The sequence below is a fragment of the Pholis gunnellus genome (assembly GCF_910591455.1).
Source record: "Pholis gunnellus genome assembly, chromosome: 6".
NCBI lineage: Eukaryota > Metazoa > Chordata > Actinopteri > Perciformes > Pholidae > Pholis > Pholis gunnellus.
This window is the reverse complement of record NC_136532.1, coordinates 27882309-27903979: the sequence shown is the minus strand read 5'-3', so window position 1 is coordinate 27903979 and position 21671 is coordinate 27882309. Positions and strand designations below refer to the sequence as shown.

At 41.7% G+C, this 21671-nt stretch overlaps 1 protein-coding gene across 11 annotated transcripts in view; it reads right to left on the bottom strand.

Moving 5' to 3' along the window:
* The window catches only part of LOC306697809 (uncharacterized protein), a 96278-nt gene that overhangs the window by 57201 nt on the left and 17406 nt on the right, over positions 1–21671 (bottom strand). For 6 of the 11 annotated variants that reach the window (XM_079161861.1, XM_079161862.1, XM_079161865.1 and 3 more), the window contains 3 exons: positions 10227–10400; positions 9240–9413; positions 8924–9097 (listed from right to left, as the gene is read on the bottom strand). In XM_079161861.1, coding sequence (XP_079017987.1) covers positions 8924–9097; positions 9240–9413; positions 10227–10400 — 522 coding nt within the window. Of the gene's footprint in view, positions 1–8923; positions 9098–9239; positions 9414–10226; positions 10401–10497; positions 12302–12462; positions 12689–12842; positions 12922–13097; positions 13245–16878; positions 17032–17104; positions 17438–19604; positions 19652–21671 lie in introns of those variants that run through there. The other 5 variants (XM_079161866.1, XM_079161863.1, XM_079161859.1 and 2 more) reach the window with 5 other exon arrangements.

Below are 21671 nucleotides of genomic sequence, written 5' to 3'. Positions count from 1 at the left end.
TTTTCAAAATAAGATGCCAACAAAGTATACATATTGCATAATAGAAATAAGATTAAATGAATTATATTCACATTAAGTATAAAACATGCTACCTGCATCTCGTGAGTTAAAGGGAAAATACACCTAAATTGTGCGTAAAGTGTCTTTATTCTTTGATTTGCGGGTTGCTGGAAATATATTCAAATTGATAATACCTGACTGACAGTCAATTAAGATATTTCACTAAGCAAAAACTCTGAACTGAATTTGTATCTTCAAATAGCAAATTTCTGAAATCTTTAAGGTGATATAAAATTGTTTTTCTCTCTGAGAAGAGTCAAAGCTTCACGTGTTAAAGCTGCATTCTCTCTAATGTCCACCAGGGGGCGACTCCTCTGGTTGTATAGAAGTCTATGAGAAAATGACTCTACTTCTCTCTTGATTTATTACCTCAGTAAACATTGTAAACATGAGTTTATGGTCTCAATCTCTAGTTTCAAGTCTTCTTCAATACAGCATGATGTTCATTTAGTAAATGATGGTCCATTTAGAGTCACACAGACCATAAAGCAGGGGATGCTTTAGGGGCGGGGCTACACTTTTGGACTTTATAACACTCCGAAGTTATTGCAAATGTTTGGAATATAACTGTTCACATAATATAATACTAATGTTTATCTGACTCTGTGAACAAACACCAGCTTTAAACTCAACGAGGACAAATGAAATATATCTTTATCAACAGTTTTATCAACAACCTTCTGTGTGAATGATTGTTGTTTGTTGTGTGTAGTTTTATATGTGCTAATATAATGATGAAGTCTCGGAGCAGACGAATCCCAACATTATTTAAATGTATTGTTTCATGTGTAATGATGGAGTTGTTCTCAGTCTGTTGTTTCTTCTTTCTGTCTTCACGTCATGAATGAAGTTCTCTTTAAACATTCACATAAACTCTTCTGTTAAACTCAACGTAGAACACGTCTACGACTCTTTATATTCACAGCTGATTTAAACAGTAATCACACGTAGAATCACGTTAAAGTCAAGTTAAATGTATGTTTAATAATCCACATTCATCTAAAGAATGGCTGATATATAATATAATCATAGAATATCTGGAGAAATGTAAATACAATATATTATTTGACAAAGAAAAGTATCAGAATACACATTTTATACATGTTCAGAGTACGTTTTCTAAAATCACCAGACAATATATTCTTATTGTCAGTTGTGTAATATCACAAAGTACTTCTATTTGATGTAAAATACTTCCATGTTGTACTTTCTACTCCTCCTTCACTTCATCTCAGAGGTAATACTGCACTTTGATGATCTATATCTTTATTTATCTGATAACTTGAATTACTTTACAGATTCAGAGTATTAATACAAAATACAACAAACTAACACATTTGTGTTTTCTCTCTGTATACTGTTACCTCTTTAACAAACTGCATTGAGTATTTATACTGTGTTCTGTGGTATTTGTACTGTGTTCTGTGGTATTTGTACTGTGTTCTGTGGTATTTGTACTGTGTTCTGTGGTAATTGTACTGTGTTCTGTTTATAAGATCAGGACTGATTTCTACAGCAGAATGTTTTCTTCTTATTGATGAATTATTTGCGTCTGTAGGTTTTTAAATCGTGACGTCATTATTAAATAACCCAGAACATGATTATTGTTTCTCTTAAATGATAAAACTCAAACACTCTGAATGATCCTCACGTGACTGAATGAAATGATGATCAATGATGTAAAGATCTCTGACTTTAATAGTTTCATAATAAAGTTATTGAGGAAACATCACATCATGAAAACACAAATCTTTCTATAAATGAAGAAAGTTGTTTGTGGTTCTTTTGTTGTTCAGACTACAATGAACATCTATTTAAACCAGAAAACAGATCAAATATAAACGAGAGTTTAATCTGATCTGTCTTCACTCTGGTGTTAAACTGTCATCAGTCCGATCGGCTGCAGCGTCCAATCACATGATGAACACTGAGGGGGCGTGTCCTCCGTTAAAACACCTCCAAGGGTACATCTCAAGTCTCTTATTTGTCATTTCCTCGATCCTCGCTTGAACCGGAAGTTGTTCTGCTCTGAGGAGGGAGGAGAGAGGAGAGAGGAGAGAGGAGAGAGGAGGGATCTCTGAGGAGCCTTCCAGGAAGTGTTTTAACAGTTGACACGCCCCCTCATTGTTCATCAGTCATGTGATATTCATACTGGAGACTACGCAGACACCCTCAGAGACCAGCAGCACTGGACTTTGGTTGGAATGTACAAAATACAAACCAGTTTTATTTGGTTTATACAATAAAAACATGAAAGGTTACAGAAACAGATGATGTAGAAAGTAAATAAAATAAAAGATAAAATGTCAAAAACCTCAAAAGTTCAGATCACCAATCAGCCTCGTCAACAATCACACGTTAATACATGAATGAACATCACTGAAACATGAGCATCATGAAATGAACACATGATCAGTAAGAATACAAATGAAAGAATGAAAAGTGAAATCATGACACATTCTGAATTATAATATATCTTCATTGAATAAACAGCTGAGTTGGTTCTTGATCAGTAGTTTGGTTCAAACTTCTTTTGTCTCTTTTGATTTGTTTCTATGAGTTTCATCAAACTAGCACACAGTCAGTGATGAATGAAGTGAAAGTGAACAACACCACGTGAAGAATGAAGCTGATTTAACTAATCCTTCATTTTATACAGTGTTGGGATGGATTTGGACATTTCTGCTTTGACGTGATGTTTATGTGCTTTATTATCTAGAATCATCCAAAACTTTGATTTCTTTTGATTTCAACGTCACTTCTCACAGTTTGTTCATTTGTTACACGATGATCAAAGAAGATGAATTTAGTTTGTTCAAATCAAAACAACTCTTTACAACTTGTGGTTCTTTTTCCACAGATGCTGAATTTGATCCAGAAAGACTCTTGTTTGACATTCGGAGGTTTTTCTGAACACAAACAAATGTTTCAAGACAACAAAGTTCAGTTTTCTACACAAAGTCAAAGATGTTTCACAGCTTCTCTCAGACAACACATCATGTCAGGTCATTACATGGACCTCGCTCAGCTCCTTCAGACCTCCATCTGCAACACCACAAGTCCCAGAGAGCTCTCAACCCCCCAGAGTCCAGACCAGCTCAGGTACCCCTCACCTGCTCCAACTGCATCTACAACCACTGAGAGACCAGGTTGGTACGAACTAACATCAGCTGTGTGTGATCCTGTACACACTGAACTATCTGGTCAGAAGAGAGAAGGTTTCTCTAGCAGGAGGAGACTCTCCCTCCAGAGAACACAGAGACATGGAGGAACCAGAACCAGACGAGAAGCTGGACCAGAACCCAAAGCCAGGATAAAGAGGTTCAGTGAATGTGGTGTTGAAGGTGTGGAGGTGGATCAGTGTGTCAGAGGAGACTCTGTAGAAGGACAGAGAGCCAGCAGGACAGTCCACATACACTGCTACTCTACCAGAGGTGGAGGAGGAGGAGGAGGAGGAGGAGGAGGAGGAGGAGGAGGAGGAGGAGGAGGGGATGGGTGTTCTTGTCTTATTGTGACAGACATACACGACAGAGTAATCACCACCATAGCATCTCAGACTCCAGGACTGATCATTCTCTCCAAACCAACAGTCACCACTCTCTCCTCTCCTCTTGATTCCTCTGTAACTCACTGATATATGAACTCTTCCTCTCCACTCGACCTCCCAGTAACAGCGACCAGTCAGACCAGTTCTACACAGCAGCTGATGATAGTCATCAAACCTGTCTGGATGATCAGGATATGACTGATCCTCCTTCACTTGTGTCACCTTCCTGTTGTTGTCAGACAGTTTGAGTTTTCTGTTCACTGTGTTTGTGTCGAGTGTGAGTTCACAGGAATCTGATGGAGAGAACAAGACACAACACAGCTGCAGTTATTAATCTATCATCTGTTTGATGATGACATCATCATGTGAATGAGTGATGTCACAGTCTGAAGATGCTTTGTTTTCATGAATCAAACTCAAAGCACACTCACACTTCCTCAGACCTGGTCTGAACCATCGGACTCCAGCAGGCTCCACCCTGAAAGGAGGAGGGGGGTCAGAGCAGCATGAAACATGGACATTACATCGCTCTCACACACACACACACACACACACACACACACACACACACCTGGTCCTGTGTGTTCGATAACATCACAGTCACACATGGACTCCTGCTGTCTGATCACTGCACTATAATACATATTAATACATGAGATGTGCCGAACATTCCTGTGGAACCATGTTCTATCCATCATGTTCTTAGTATGTTTCGCTCTATTCATCTTGATGACAGAACACTGAAACATGTGAAAATGATTGAATGCGTCTGAATACAGGATTTGTCTCCTTCACTCAAAGAATCGGTTCAGATGTTATCAATCAAAGTCACTGAATGTTCTGGAACTCATGTTGCTTTATAGATCAGAGGGGAAAGTAGCTCCATTAGGTTAAAGACAAAGTGTTGAATTCATAGTCACCATGAATAAACACAGATCCATTCTCTCTCTTACGTGGTGAACTGATGGTATTTTGGTATTTGAATGATTTCTCTGAGTCCTTAGTAAGCCATGTTTCTGACAGGCAATAACTGAAACTTCATGCTTCAGTAAAGACAAATAATGAATGAATGTGTCATAGTTGGAAGACTTCTAGTATTCAGATGAACAGTAAAGAATGTATTCCCTAAAACCGTCTGTGTGATGAAATGTGCTGCTCACACCAACGCTTCTGATCCCATTTCAACAGGAAATGCTGCAGCTGATGCTGCAACTAAGCAAGCGATTGATGCTCGGTGTGCCTCCAGAAATATCCCTCACTCATGATATTCACTTCCTGCAGACATTGGCCTCTGCAGAGCCAAAGTGTTGGGCCTCATCTGGTCCAGGTTTAAAACATGCTCTCTTCCATTAGTACTAAATGAGCTCATTTGTTCCTGTGTTGCTTTAGTTGCTTTAGTGGATGTTGTGCTGCTGTAATAAACTAACGTCCTCTTGCAGGATGAATAAAGTATCTAAACTCTGAAGACAGCATGATGACGTGATGAGGCCTCTACATTCAATAACATGAATATCACTGGATTCAACTTGTTCACTGACATTAGGGAATGTAAAAGAACTGCAACGTTAAATATTAGTATTTGATGAAGCTGTTGTTTTATGAATGACAATAGAATACAGTGTGAAGTATCACAGCAGGGATTCATCAGAATAAACTGAGGAGCATCATTCATCTGTAGATCTCAGGGTTTAAGACTGGACTTAGAGCAACGCTCAGTGGAAACAAAGCAAAGAAATGATGGGATGTAATCTTATATTAAATGAAACTCAGTTGATTCTGAATGTTTGTTCTGGTAATATGATAGAATTGCTTACAAAGTGTTGCGGTTGTTTGATGATTGTGTGTTATGAAACTCACTGATATGTCTCATTATACAGTTCAACAGAGATGGAGGTCCAGCGTCTGTGTGTCTCCTCATCTCAGGAGACTTATCTCAACATGTTGGTGTGAACATTCCCTCGCTTGCTACAACATAGAGCTGCTTACAATTTGAAAACACAGCTGACTTCTTTCCCTGATGGATGAATGATGTGCAGATGTAAACCACTGTGAGTATTATGTGTTCATGCTTTGATATGCCGCTGATTGACGACTGTGGTCTGTGGTTTCAACACCTTCATGATTCTGTCTGCACGTCAGTACGTTTCTCTAGTGTCGCTGCCAAAGTTAACCAGATGAACGAGTGAGACGTCCAGATGAGGGAAGGTGTCAATGCTTTGTTAGACTGTCCTTTAGTGCGAGCCATCAACAGATCAGTGTCCCACCAACTCCTCCTGGATTCCCCTGAGCCCTCTGTTCAAACCACTGCTCCATGAGACACGTTTACAGCTATGATGCAAACTCATCCCTGACAGACTTTAGCGTCATGACGAGGCGAGTGAGTAAAGGTTGTGTTTCCTCCACAGACACACAAAAACAGCCCGTCAGCACTTTCCTACGCTCGGGGTTAATGATGTCATGAATACAAATCATGATGAAATGTTACTGACTCATGTTCTCACTGCTAGTGGTGAATATATACTATTGTAGTGATCTAATGTAATGATCAAGGGGAGGATTGTAATGGTCATTTTTCACGTAGTGTGTATTTCTACTCAGTATATTGTGTTCATGGTTCTTTGTTGAACTTCACCGTGTCTCTGTTGTGCAGAAGAAGAGTTCTCCCTCTCTGTTCACAAAGAGAACTAACTGTGTTGTGTGAGAATGTTCCAGCACCGAGGCCTTTGGGCCGCTTGCTGTGGTTGCTGACCGTTTGTTTTTGAATGTTGTTCCGATCAGTCTGAGACCAAAAGTCTGTAACATCGGCCATCGGCCCACCTTTGCTCATTCTGTATAAAGAAAGCTTCTTCACTTGTTTCTGGGTTCTTCCTCACTGAGACTGAACGCATTCTGTGGTGATGATTGAACCTTCTGAATCTTTTCCATTACAAGCTTCTTCTGATTGGCCCATGACGACAGCTCATGATGTTCACTTGTTCATGATCTATTATTATCAGTATTATATTGACAATCATCCATTTCACACTCAGTTTCCTCCACCAGTCAGTCAGTAAATCACATGTTTAAACCTGCATCAATTGATTTCTTTGTCCACTTGTGGTTCAGTGAAAACAAGCTGTAAACACAACATCTGACATATTATCAGCTTATAAAGTAGTTGTGTCTAACATGATGTCAACCAGCTGCTTCCACATCCAGCAGTTACACATCAACATGATGACTCATCAGGAGTCTTTGTGTTTGTGTCTCCTGATGAATGTTAGTCCACTATTCTCTCTCTTGTAGCTCTGTGTTTGGTCTCCACCACCTCCTGAGGGAAACATCTGTCTCTTTAGCTGCTAAATGCTCCTCTATGTTCACCAGCTAGTCTCTGACTGAGTCTGTCTGCTGTTTGCTGCTGAGCAGGTAGTGAACAGTGGCTTCATCACAGCTTGTTGGATGAAAACAGCTGCTGCTGGAAACACTGAGACTGAACCAAACAGGAAATGTGCTGCAGAACCAAAACTAGGAGCTAAAAGAGGCTAAAAAGCTCAGTAGAGCTGCAGAGATGGAGACAGTTCTCTGTGGGTTCATCACCACCACACGACTCTTCACCATCACACAGAGTCAGCTGATCCGTTGTCAATATAGAAGTATTGATTGTTGATGTTCTGGTCCTGACAAGCGACCTCTTGTGTTTGTGTAATAATGACTGTTGTCCCTCAGAAGTAAAGGAGAAAGTATCCTGAAACCACTACAGCGCCACAAACCCTCTGATGGAGGAGGTCGGGGGGGATGGTTGGATGTACAAAGCTGTTCACATCCCGTCTCCTAGCAACAGTCAACACTGGTTTCTATGATCTGTAATCTGGGGGTGAAAATATTACAGTTCAAGTCCGTCTGCAGCCACAGAGCACTGCCTGTGTCCCCCTAGAACTTTGGTCCAGTCCTCAATAAACCTCTTTGGGCTCTGACACACCATGTCCACAATCAGCTGTTGGTTCTTCACTGAGCGTCTGTGGCCGACTGTCACCTGTAGTTTCAACAAGTCGACTCTTATCAGCCAGGGAACTGGCTCTCAGTCAGAGATGGGCAGTATTTCTATTACTTGTATTTGAAATCCATTTTTAAATTACTTTTGAGTATTTTGTAATTTGTATTTGATAGGGCCGATTAAAAATCTAAAGTAATTTGTAACAAAATACTTTAGAGTGGAGTAATTTTGTATTTAAAATACTCAAAATACTTTCTCCACGAATCAAAAAACAGTTCAGAGTTCAGTCTTCAGATCTTCAGGTTCAGCTGATTGTCTGTCAAGTTAAATCTTGTGTCTGAGTGACAGATGTCAACTAGCTTGATTTATAACTTATGTCTGGGTCTGGCTACATAGCCTATTGTTTATGGTGATGGTTATAATATCAAGCTAGCGATCGATGCTAACATGCTAATGACGCTAGCATGCTGTCTAGGCTAGTGCATAGCCAGTGTTTAGCAAGTTAACTTATCAGTGGAGTAGCAAGCTATAGGAAGAGGGAGATTGGGAGCTTGTATGTCATATGTGGTGAATATTTTCTTGTTGATACAAAGCCAAAGTTTATGGGCTGTTAAGTCCCATTAATATATATATATATACATTAATCAATCAAGTTGTTGTCTTTCAATAGCTTTGCTAAGTTACACTGACTTTGTGACTGTTCTTCCTTTTTGTGGGGTTCACCAGAGCTTTGTGTACATTATATAAACCTGAATGCTCTGCTATACCACATGGTGAGTAAACAGAAAATCCGGAAAAAAGTATTTCCTATATTTTAAATACAAAATACATGTATTTTGTTACATTTTCTGCCACCAGTATTTTGTATTTTGTATTTTGTTGTAATACATTTATTTGGGGGTATTTTGTATTTTGTATCAAAATACATCTTGATGTATTTTTGCCCATCTCTGCTCTCAGTGCAGAACAAACCAAAACCAGGTAAAGCTGAACTTCTTCAAAACAGAAAAACATTCCTATTGTGATTATTTATTGTTTGTTTGTCTTTTCACAATAAAGTCTGGACTAAAGGGCAACACACACGAGCATCTAAGCATCAACTATTGTTTGATATGAGCCCACAAACCTGCAGCGTGACGACATTGACTCATGTCAACCCACCATGATGCCCGTCAACGTGTCAGGATACACCACTGACCTATTTTCCCTGTCTCTGGTAGTTTGAGGTCAGCTTGGTGTGTCAGGGTCATATTAACCAGGCTGACAGTGTGACAGAGAAAGGTCTCCAGCTCTACCTCCTCTATCAGACTGATTGTCTGTAGCTGCAGCAGGCCTCTTCATACCTGAGAGTTTCCAGTCTCCAGTGTGGATCCTTCAGTCCAGCAGACAGCAGCTTCACTCCTGAGTCTCCTGGATGATTGTAGCTCAGGTCCAGCTCTCTCAGATGGGAGGGGTTGGAGCTCAGAGCTGAGGCCAGAGAAGCACAGCCTTCCTCTTTGATCAGACAGCCTGACAGACTGCAAACACACAAAACAACACACACATCACATAATCTGAGGGAACTGTGAGGGCTGGAAGGTTTATGTTTATTACTGTCATCACCAATGTGTTTGTGTGTAAACTTTTTCTTAGTCCAAGAAAAGTAATTCACAGGGTCACCTGAGAGTCTCCACTTCACAATGTGGACTCTCCAGTCCAGCAGACATTAGCTTCACTCCTGAATCCTGGAGGTTGTTGTTACTCAGGTCCATCTCTCTCAGACTAGAGGACTGGGAGCTGAGAACTGAGGACAGAGCTTCACAGCTTCTCTCTGAAAGGTTACAGCCACTCAGTCTGAAGAGACAAGGATGAAGAAAGAAGAAACAATAAGTAGAAAAGATAGCAGCGTATTTAAGTTATGTGAGGAACTGTGAGGGCTGGAAGGTTACTGCAGTACTGAGATACTGTCGGCTACTGTGGGGTTACATTAACATTGTTACTGATTGTTTTCTCGTCACAACCAAGAACCCACTAATGTCTATCAACAATCTTACAACATTACTGCTAACTCTCTGATGTAACAATACACTGAGAAAAAAACACTATAACATATGTTTATGGAAGAATATCGAAATTGTCACGATGAGGCTTTGCCTCTGTGTTCTGTGTGTCTTTGTGTAGCTTCTCACTCTACCTGTCAGTCACTCCCTCAGTCTAATTCCCTTCACCTGCCTCTGATTATTAATCAAGCACTTCCCCCTCATCAGCACAACTCCCCTCACCTGTTCATCCCTCTACATAACTCCTGTCCCTCAGTCACTCGTTGCCAGATCCTTGCTTAATGTCTACCCGCCCGTTTGCTCGTCCTGTTCCCAGGTTTCCCGTCTGCCTTCCCTGTCTCATTCCTGCTGGATTTCCCCCCTCGTCTCTCGTCTTGTCCGTGGATCCCCTGTCGTTTCCTGTAAGTTTCCTGTCGGAGTAACTTGTGCAATAAAATACCTTCTTCACGCTACTCTGCCTGATCTGCGTTTGAGTCCTCCATCATGCCCCGTGACAGAAATAAAATATTTGATTGAAATCATGAAAGCAGAGACAATCTTATGAAGGTTATGAGTTTACCCATAGAAGTAAATAAGGAAACTATTTGGACATTAATTGAATCCTGACCTGAGAGTCTCCAGTGTACAATGTGGACTTTCCAGTCCAGCAGACATTAGCTTCACTCCTGAATCCTGCAGGTTGTTGTTACTCAGGTCCATCTCTCTCAGACTAGAGGACTGGGAGCTGAGAACTGAGGACAGAGCTTCACAGCTTCTCTCTGAGAGGTTACAGCCACTCAGTCTGAAGAGACAATGATGAAGAAAAAATAAACAATAAGTAGAAAAGATAGCAGCGTATTTAAGTTATGATGTATAAATCTAACTCTCTCTGTACTTACAGAGCTTTGTTGGAGGCTTTGACCACTGGCAGCAGCCTCAGAAGAGCCTCCTCTGAAGCAGAGTATTTCTTCAGGTCAAACACGTCCAGATCTTTTCCTGATGACAGTAAGATGAAGACCAGAGCTGACCACTGAGCAGGAGACAGTTTATCTGTGGAGAGACGTCCTGAACTCAGGGACTGTTGGATCTCCTCCACTAGAGAACGATCATTCAGTTCATTCAGACAGTGGAACAGATTGATGCTTTTCTCTGGAGACACATTCTCACTGATCTTCTCCTTGATGTACTGGACTGTTTCCTGATTGGCCTGTGTGCTACTTCCTGTCTGTGTCAGCAGACCTCGTAGGAGAGTCTGATTGGTCTCCAGAGAAAGACCCAGGAGGAAGCGGAGGAACAAGTCCAGGTGTCCATTTGGACTCTGTAAGGCCTTGTCCACAGCACTCTGGTAGAAACGTGTTCGTTTAGATTTGTCTCTGGAGACTTTAGACCACCAGGAGGTTGTTGGTTCTTCTGACAGCAGATTGACTCCAGAGTTGATGAAGGTCAGATGGACATGAAGAGCAGCGAGAAACTCCTGAACACTCAGATGGACGAAGCAGAACACCTTGCCCTGGTACAGTCCTCTCTCCTCTCTAAAGATCTGTGTGAACACTCCTGAGTACACTGAGGCTGCTCTGATGTTGATGCCACACTCTGTCAGGTCGGATTCATAGAAGATCAGGTTGCCTTTCTGCAGTTGATCAAAAGCCAGTTTTCCCAGAGACTCAGTCATCTTCCTGCTCTCTGGACTCCAGTGTGGATCCGTCGCAGCTCCTCCATCATACTTGACCTTCTTCAGTTTGGACTGAACCACCAGGAAGTGGATGTACATCTCAGTCAGGGTCTTGGGCAGCTCTCCTCCCTCTCTGGTCTTCAACATCTCCTCCAGAACTCCAGCAGTGATCCAGCAGAAGACTGGGATGTGGCACATGATGTGGAGGCTTCGTGAGGTCTTGATGTGGGAGATGATCCTGCTGGCCTGCTCCTCTTCTCTGAATCTCTTCTTGAAGTACTCCTCCTTCTGTGGGTCAGTGAACCCTCTGACCTCTGTCACCATGTCGACACACTCAGGAGGGATCTGATTGGCTGCTGCAGGTCGTGTGGTTATCCAGAGGCGAGCAGAGGGAAGCAGTTTCCCCCTGAAGAGGTTTGTCAGCAGCACATCCACTGAGGTGGACTCTGTAACATCAGACAGGACCTCATTGTTGTGGAAGTCCAGAGGAAGTCGACACTCATCCAGACCGTCAAAGATGAACAGAACCAGGAACTCTTCAAACCTGCAGATTCCTGCTTCTTTGGTTTCACTGAAGAAGTGATGAACAAGTTCCACCAAGCTGAACTTCTTCTCTTTCAGCACATTCAGCTCTCTGAAAGTGAATGGAAATGTGAACAGTATGTCCTGGTGGTCTTTGTCTTCAGCCCAGTCCAGAGTGAACTTCTGTGTTAAGACTGTTTTCCCAATGCCAGCCACTCCCTTTGTCATCACTGTTCTGATTGGTTCCTCTCCTCCAGGTGAGGCTTTAAAGAGGTTTTCTTGTCTGATGGATGTTTCTGGTCTGTCTTGTTTCCTGGATGCTGTTTCAATCTGTCTGACCTCATGTTCATCATTGACCTCTGCAGTCCCTCCCTCTGTGATGTAGAGCTCTGTGTAGATCTGGTTCAGAAGGGTTGGGTTTCCTGCTTTAGCGATTCCCTCAAACACACACTGGAACTTCTTCTTCAGGTTAGATTTGAGTTCCCGCTGACAAACTGCAGCAAGAAGTCCTGAATGAACACAACAAAGAAGATCAATGAGTCAAAGAATAGATTTCAACATGTCATTTCCTCAAAGAATGAGTCTATGAATACATGTTGGTCCATCTCTTGAGACTTTAGTAAACGTTCCATTTAACCAGCATGTTAAATCTTTAGAGAAATCCTCTTACTGCTCTGCAGACAGTCAGCCAGCTCCTCCTGCTTCATCCTCCTCAGGAAGTTCAGTGTGATCTTCAGAAATGCCTCTCTGCTGCTCCTCCTCTGCTCTTCATCCTCACCGTCCAGCACCTCATCCTCACTCTGACTCTCTAAGCATTCTGGGTAATCTGAACTCAGTCCCTTCTGGATCTTCTTCAGCTCGTTCTTCACAAAGGTGATGATGTTCTCCTCCAGCAGCTGGAACAGAATATTCTCTGAATGACAAAAACTAAAACCATGGAACCAAACATCAGATCCATGTTGGACAGACTGACAATCCACTGGTCTACAAAGTGCAGCATGGAGATGATTGTGAACAGAATAGATTTAAAGTAGTTGTACATGTACAGACCATAAATATGGAGTCCAGGTGTGTTTGATGCTGCTGGGCAGACTGACCTCTGGGAACCTCTGAGCTCTCCTGGTCCTCTCTGTGGAGGAATCATGAAGAATCAGCTCACATTGTGTCTGTCCACACAGAGACCAACACAAGGTAAAGGTCCATGAAGTGATATGTGGATGTGGATCAGATGAGTCCCTGTAGTGGTAAAGGTTCACTAGTCCTGCTGATCCCACTGAGAATCAACAGCTCAGTCTTCCAGCTCACCTTTGATCAACAGAGTGGCGTCCATCTTTGAAGTTCATAGGATGACCCATAGACCGGTCACTCTTCATGGACACACAGCTGGGTTCAGGTCCAGGTCCAGGTCCAGGTCCAGGTCCAGGTTCAGGTCCAGGTTGTTCCAGCTTCCTCCTGATGGAAAAAACAGATCAATTCTGCTCTGAGACAAAACCTGTACTCGGTGTACAGTAGGTTTTTATACCAACTTCACATGCAGGGTTGGAAACAGTCTCCAAAAATTCCAAGTGAAGACAGGTGTGAGTCGAGGAAGTGTGACGTCAGCTTTGCTCTTCAATATTACTCTTGACTGGGTAATGAGACAAACAACTGAAGACCAAAATAGAAGCATTCGATGGACACTCTTTTCATCACTTGAAGATCTAGACCAGGGGTCCCTAATAGGCGGACCGCGGTCCAGATCTGGACCCAGACGCCGTTGTATCCGGACCCAGGACCTAAAACCGATAGATAATTGAGAATTATTCCATTTTAACGGAGCGCTTCTATTTTAACCGGCGCAGCTTTTTCAGCCTTTACGGTACTTGTTCAGCGGTGCAAATCACATCACGTGATGCAGCTCAGCCAATCAAATGTGAGTATTCTGACAAGTTTCCTGATTCCAGTGAGATGTTCACACACGGGAGAGACGAGGAAACAACGAAGAGCAGGAGAATAATTAGTGAGTCAGAGAAGTTATTTCACATGACGTTCTCCAAAGAGAGAAACGTGGTCAGAGAGACCAGAGAGACCAGAGTCTCTAACCATTAATGAACAGACTCTTATAGGTTCATTCTTCACACGTCAGTTTAAAACCAGTAGGACTCACATGTTCAGAGACCATGACGGTTATTAAAAGCGGTAAATGAAGCGACTCTACGAGACAAAGAACAACTCTTTAGAGCAAACGTTCCATCTCACATCTGAAATGAATTCACAGATAATAAACCTAAGAGTCCAATATGATCAATGATGTTAACAGAGAGAATAGAGCTGAAACAAGAGGTTTAATAACCACAGAGGAAGTCCTGAACACTAATTTATCTTGTTACAAGATGAGAAGAAGATAATATTGTGTTTTTTTATTGACATCTCTTCACCCTGAATGACGTGAATTTAAAGCTGCAGGACAATGTTTCTAAAATGAATGACTTTATTTTAAGATGCACATTTGTCAAAAGCTTTCTGTTCTGTCAGTTATTCTTTAATCCAGACATTATTTTACTTGAAATGAGAAGAACATTTATTTATGTATTTCTATGTATTATTTATAATCCATCCAGTTAAATGTGAAAACTGAGAATAATAATTGTTAAAATATAATTGATTTACTTTCTTTATTTGATTTGACAGTTGTTGACACACAGAGACGCTACTACTACTAGACTTCTTGAATATATATATATACATATAAAAAATATTATAATATCTTATATAATATATATCTTAGTGCTGAGCAACGATTACAATTATTAATCTCATGATTATTTTTTTATATGAACTAAAGATCAATAACATTTGGTTCAGTGACGTGCGGTGAGGTTCGTGGCTGGTGAGTCAGATTTACAAACATATGAACCCAATATAGAGCAGATTAAACCACCATTCAATAGAGCAGCTTGCACATTGACTACTGGTTGTTCTTCATATTTCATATGTTGGAGAAAAATCAAAGTGACCATTGATCTTATGTGCTTACAAATGCGGTGTTAGGAAGTGATTACTTTTATGGCGTCCTGCTAGAATTAGCTGGCTTCCTTTTCTCACTCAGGACGACCACTGTTTATTCTTCTTAGGTGTCGAGGCCTCTCAGCACCATGTTCTGAAGTAGAAGGATAACAAAGAACTGTGGAAGCGTGGAGGTGGGGGCAGAGCAATGTTATGGCTCAAACCTCCTCCTGATTGCGAGAAAGTGACCTTCATTGAAGACCAAATGTTCTAGTGAAGTAACAAACACTTTGTTCTTTTGACGCCATATGTATTGTGTATGTGTCACCTCCTGTGACAGAATGCTAAACAAGTATATATACCAGTGTCTCAGAGCCAGACCTCTGAGCAGTCTTGGCACGTTGTTGTATGTGTTCAACCCTGTCTCCTTCTTTGCAAAGAATAAATGTTAACTGATTCATGATTTTCCATCGGTCTTGCGTGAATTTTTCTAACACATATCAGCATTCTTTACACACACATAGGTAAGCTACATTTGGTTATATTTTCCTGTTTTTTGAGAATTGTTAAAGCTTAGATATTTAATCTTCAATGTTTGCGGTCAAAGCAAAATATAAGAAGAAGAGGAGAAGTGTAGAAGAAGAGAAGTGAAGAAGAAGAGACGTGTAGAAGAAGAGAAGTGTAGAAGAAGAGAAGTGTAGAAGAAGAGAAGTGAAGAAGAGAAGTGAAGAAGAAGAGAAGTGTAGAAGAAGAGAAGTGAAGAAGAAGAGAAGTGAAGAAGAAGAGAAGTGTAGAAGAAGAGAAGTGTAGAAGAAGAGAAGTGAAGAAGAGAAGTGTAGAAGAAGAGAAGTGAAGAAGAAGAGAAGTGAAGAAGAAGAGAAGTGTAGAAGAAGAGTAACGGAACTACAAGCATGAACCGACCCGTGGTCTCTCTCGCCCCCTTCAGGGAGGCAGAGGTACTGTTTGCTCCTCTGAGCTTCTTCACTGAGGTTTAATGTCAGATCAGCAAGACTGAATATGTTCTACACACACGTGAAATACAATACATGAGCTATTCTATGAAAGAAAGGACTTATAATACAAGTGTCTACACATATTACAGTGGTGACAAACAATGAGAAAGCAGAAGACACAATCTCAACCCAGTTTGTGAGGGATTGCGCAATCTGAGGTGAGTTCACATATTTGGGCAACACTGTCAGACACGATGGGGGCCCAGATAAAGACATCAAGAATCGTCTTAATAAGGCAAGAAACGCTTCCAAAGTCCTGAATAACATATGGAGGTCACAGCAGGACACCATCAAGACCAAACTCAAATGTATCAGAGCTGTGTTTTATCCACCCTATTGTTCTATTATCATAATATATGATATTAACATAAAACCTATTGTACGGTTCTGAATGCTGGAGAATGACACAAGAAGATCTCAACAGACTATCAACCTTCCACACCAGAGTTTAAGGAGAATACTGCACATGTTCTGGTTAAACACCATTTCAAATGAAGAACTGATGACAAATGGCAACAAGAATGCATGGAGACCATCCTAATGAGAAGAAGATGGAGATAGGACATGTGTTGAGGAAAGACCCTGCTGATGTTACAAGAACAGCCTTACATTGGACACCAGAAGGGAAAAGAAAAAGAGGCCGACCAAGAAACACATGAAGAAGAACTGTGGAGAAGGAGATGCAGAGCCTGAAGCACTCATGGGGCTCCATCCAGCAACTCGCCCGGGACAGACGGGAGTGGAAGACTGTTGTTGCTGCCCTACATGCCAGGAGGCATAAAGGCCAGAGAGAGAGAGACTCTGTGTGTTAGTATCCTGGTAGTTTTAGGAGACGTTTAGTATGAAATCAATGTTTCATGTAGAAATGTTTCAGTGTTGATGTTGAAGCTGTATTCAGTGCAGCAAAGACAGGAAGTGATGCAGTGAGGTGACCATGATGGTTGAAGAGTAATGCTGTCCAATCAGGATGAAGAGAGGAACCATGTGTGAGTGTCCTTCTGACATCATCATCATCATCACCATCATCATCATCATCATCATCATCATCATCATCATCATCATCATCATCATCAGTTTGATATCCTCACCTTTGATCAACAGAGTGGCGTCCATCTTTGAAGTCTATAGGACGACCCATAGACCGGTCACTCTTCATGGACACACAGCTGGGTTCAGGTCCAGGTCCAGGTTTAGGTTCAGGTCCAGGTCCAGGTCCAGGACAGTGTGGTCCCTGATGGGTCCTGGTCACATGTAGGAACAGAGTCAGTGAATGAAAGACTTTGAGTCATGGACAGTTAGAGACGGTCATCTCACCTCTGAGCTTTGGTGTGGCTGGTTTTAGAGGGAGGGACTCCCTCCTCTCTGTCCTCACACTGATTCATAGCAGAGTCCACACCTTCACACAAACACAACAACATTATTTCTCTTCATCATGACAAACACACACAGCTCATTCACCTCAATACTAAAGACACTCATGGGACAGTTTCCATGTTGTTGTCACTTTGAGCTGCAGAGTCATCTCTAAGAAATGACGTTCACAATGCTCTTTAGTCTGTTGGCTTGTTTGAAGACTAGAGGAAGACTCTTCATGTGGCTTTTTATTGGCCTTTCTTTGGGGATGACGTCACTTTTCACTTCTATTTGAGTGACTTTGAAAAGCTCTTCAAATGTTCCTCTGTTTCCACGTCTACTGCATCCAGTCAGAGCATGAAGCAGCTACAAACAGGAACAAATGTAAGCTGTGGATGTGCTTCAGTGTTTGTAACATAACAGACTGTCAAAGTAAAAGCAGCTCTCTAAACTCTCTGTGTCTCCTGGAGGTCTGACAGTAATCTAGTAGAACTCGTTGGCAGAGGAGACGAGTGAGGAGTCCAGAGAAAAGGACCGGCAGTGAATCCAGAGGCTGAGAGAGGAAAGTGGACTCAACTGGCTGTTAGTTGAACCCTTCAATGAAACACTGTGAGCTTTCATCTGCAGATGTTTAGTGATGTGTTGTCACAATGTAGTGTGCATCATTTATTGTGACATGTAACCTGAATCTCACCGTTTACTGCTTTACAGGTCATTTATACTGATGCCTACTGACATGACTTTAAACTATTGTGAGCTCTTTTCTGCTCTCCAAACACTTTAAAATCTTTATCTTTATATAAAGGAAACCACATGTTCTTCAGAGGGTCCGCTCAGTGTTTGGACCTCTGTATTCTGAAACCCTCACATAACAACGGTTGCCAGTAGGTGGCGCTGTGACTATGAGTTAATATTGGCCTGCAGAAGTCCTCAAGCCATGACTCTCATCAAGCATGGCAAGTTTGGGACAGTTTAGACAAAGAACAGTCGAGTTACAGCAGATTGATGGATGATGGTGAACCATGTAAAATGGCCGCCACAACACGTCCTCCCCGTTCATGAAACCTTGAAGCTTTTGATAACTTTTCATCACTAAGGTCTTTAGATTGTTCTCACTAAATATTAAGTTGGTGTGATTCATTCTCTAGGAGTTCACTAAAGTTCAGCAAAAACACAAGAAATGTATACACAATTCAAAATGGCCGACTTCCGGTTGGGTTTAGAGGATGGCTCCAAGAGACTTTTTTTAAGTCTACATGTGATACATGTGCTTCCCAAATGTTACCGATCTATGTGAAACGTGCTGCGAGGGCTGCGTGGTCTACGTTGTGTAGGGGGCGCTATAGAGCCGACTTCCCTCTGAAGCATTGAAACCACATCAGATACAAACACTGAGGACTTTACATGTGAGAGCAGTTTGGTTCAGTTTGGAGCTTCTTCAGCCTCAGAAACACCTTCAGAGCTCATAATTCATAACTTTATGATCTTTGGATCACTTTTCACTGTAAAGGTCTCAAGATCTGAAGTCCATCAGGTTACATCTCTAAGGGGAGGAGTTAAAGTATGTTAATAATAATAATAATAATAATAATTATGATAATAATAATGTTCATAATAATCATGATAATTATCATAAACATCAGAACAATAATATTAATAATAACAATATTAATTATAGAAAATAAAATTAATCATCCTAATAATCATCATCAATAATAGACATTAGAAGAACAATAGCTCTTCTAAATCTAATTGAAGTTTCATATGTATAGTATGACGTCATCGTCCACTCTAAACCTACCGCACATCCCTCCAAGGAGTACTTCCGGTCCAGATTTCAAAGTAAAGGATCTTTAGTTTACGTTATTTGGGATTAAGGAATAGAAGAGTAATTTAAGATCCTATTATTAGGACTCAGTACTTTTACTGTGTACTTTGTGAATCATTAAAGTTAGACAAAAAGAATGAATCTTGGTCTCTGGAAGGAACTTTGACATTAGATTATTCAAATAGTATACAGTAAAATACTTCATATTATATCTGACTGTAGTCTTAATAATAATCAATAACAGGATCTTAAATGACTCTTCTGTTCCTTAACCGCAAATAACTCACGCGATCCTTTACTTTGAAATCCGGACCGGAAGTACCCCTTGGAGTGACGTGCGGTAGCTTTAGGTGGGCGATGACGTCATACTGTACATACTAAACTTCACTTTAAATCCATTTGTGTTCAGCTGACTGAAGAAAAACATCAAGTATTTCTGGAACTTCTTCAAACGTGACTTTGGTTCCTTCACGAGGAAAGAAGGAGCGACACGCGCACTGAAGACTTTGTGACGTGTTGCTCTGTTCTTCTTCACTGGTCCTCCTCTGAAGTCCACTTGAACTAGTTTCTGCTGGACCCGAAGGACCAAAGAGTCCTCCAAGAGTCCCTCAGTGAGAAGAGTCGCTCACTCACCTTTAGAAGCAGAGAAGAAGAAGCTGCGACACCACGAGCTCCAGAAGTGAAACTAAAGAGGAAACAGGAAGGGAGGGGCCGTCACGAGGACACCAGTGTTTTGGTGCTTTGTAATTGGCTCGTTCAAGATGAACTGCGACACGACTGGAGCATCAGAGAGCAGAAGGGGCGGTGACAGAAAACAGTCCGAATCGGACAGTTTTAATCTGCGTCACTGAATACACAGGACGTCATTTACATCCTGTTCGTCACAGCTGTAGGCTACCTGTGAGTTGATGGATAAATACTGTATTCATCCCTAAGGGACATTTGTTTGTTACAGCAAACAATATACTAAAGCAATTAAAGTAACAGAGTAAAAAATAACAATATATACAATGAAATAGTATGGTATTATTAACTAAGGTAAAATAAGCAGTAGTGCAAAGATTAACCACAGCACACAAACAGCAGTGTTGTATTACGTTATATGTCATATGTATGTCTCGTGAATGACATTGGCTCACATTCCAATGAAAAATAACTTAAAATATTAATAAAAATGGGTGACTCACACCTTCGGCTATGAAAAAGAAACATTAGACCTAATGCTAAAACGCACAGACTCTGAGCCTGAGGAACAAACTCTGACCTGCTGTGATATCCATGGAGAAGGACACACCGTGACAGGATTAGCCTCAACTCAGAGACAGCACAGAACTACTTTTACTGCTCTTGCATCAACAATAGTCAGTTAAAAGCCTGAAAGAGCCAGAGAACAGACTGGTAAACAGGACAAGAAGGGATTAAGCCATGGCCACAAAAGACCACCAATCATTCCTTTACAACTTCCTCCTTTCCCCCTAGCTACGTCCAAGAAACATTGGAGCTGCTTCAACACATCATACCGGCCTCTCCACACCTTTGCAGCAAATAAGGAGCCCAAAAAGAGAGCGCTGATTCCTAATAACTGAGACACAAAAACAAACATGCAAATATTGTGCGTTAAAACCAGAATCTCTCCAGTCAGAGGGATTTAAGTGGACTTTGTTTGTTACATACTCAGACGCCCCCCTTACATAAACATGCAGGAAATGATAATGTATTACGTCCCCGTTAACAGATATCCATCTCCTGTTGGACCAGGGGAGACATCTCATGACTGAAACACCTAACTAGCTGTGTCAAACAGAATCTAAACAAGTTAGGAACGAGAAATACTGGAGCAATCAAGTATTAGGACTGGAACATGAACTCTCCCTTACATCACTGTGAGAAACAACACTCACCTTTTACTGAAGGAGTTGACTCATCTTCAGGGTCCAGTGCCGAGGAAGAATCCTTTAATGTCTATGAAGAAAATGACCTTTTATGACAAAATAAGGAACCATGCCGTAAACTTTGTAAAAAAACGTATTATGTCTGTTTTAGCATCTTTAAAACTATACCCGGGAAGATTTAGTATCTGGAATACACACAGGCTATCAAACCGACCTCTCTGAAACTGATGAGGAAGAAGGTGATAATGCCCCTAACCTCCAGGAACAGGTGACGTAGGAGAAAAAGATCAGAATCTCCAAGAAAAGGGAGGCTAGACACCCCACCGCCAACTCATGATTCCCCCGATCAGACGTGGTCCAGAGAGGACCTTATTGCAGATACAACACAGTATTTGCAACGCCCTCTCCCACAGCTCTGGCCCCAGATAGCAGCCCCACGTAATCTGGGAAGGACAGCTGCCAGCACAGAATATGATAGAAAGGCCAGAAAAACTGCAGAAGTAACGAAAGAAACATTATGACCCACATGTATGGACCAGCAGGGCCGCCTGTGTGCCAAACCAATGAAGTCATAGAGTAAAGTGTGTTTGTACCTGCAGACATGGAGGTGAGGGAGCAGGTGGAGGAGCAGGTGAGGGAGCAGGTGGAGGAGCAGGTGGAGGAGCAAGTGAGGGAGCAGGTGAGGGAGCAGGTGGAGGAGCAGGTGGAGGAGCAGGTGAGGAGAAGGTGAGGGAGCAGGTGGAGGAGCAGGTGGAGGAGCAGGTGGAGGAGCAGGTGGAGGAGCAGGTGGAGGAGCAGGTGAGGGAGC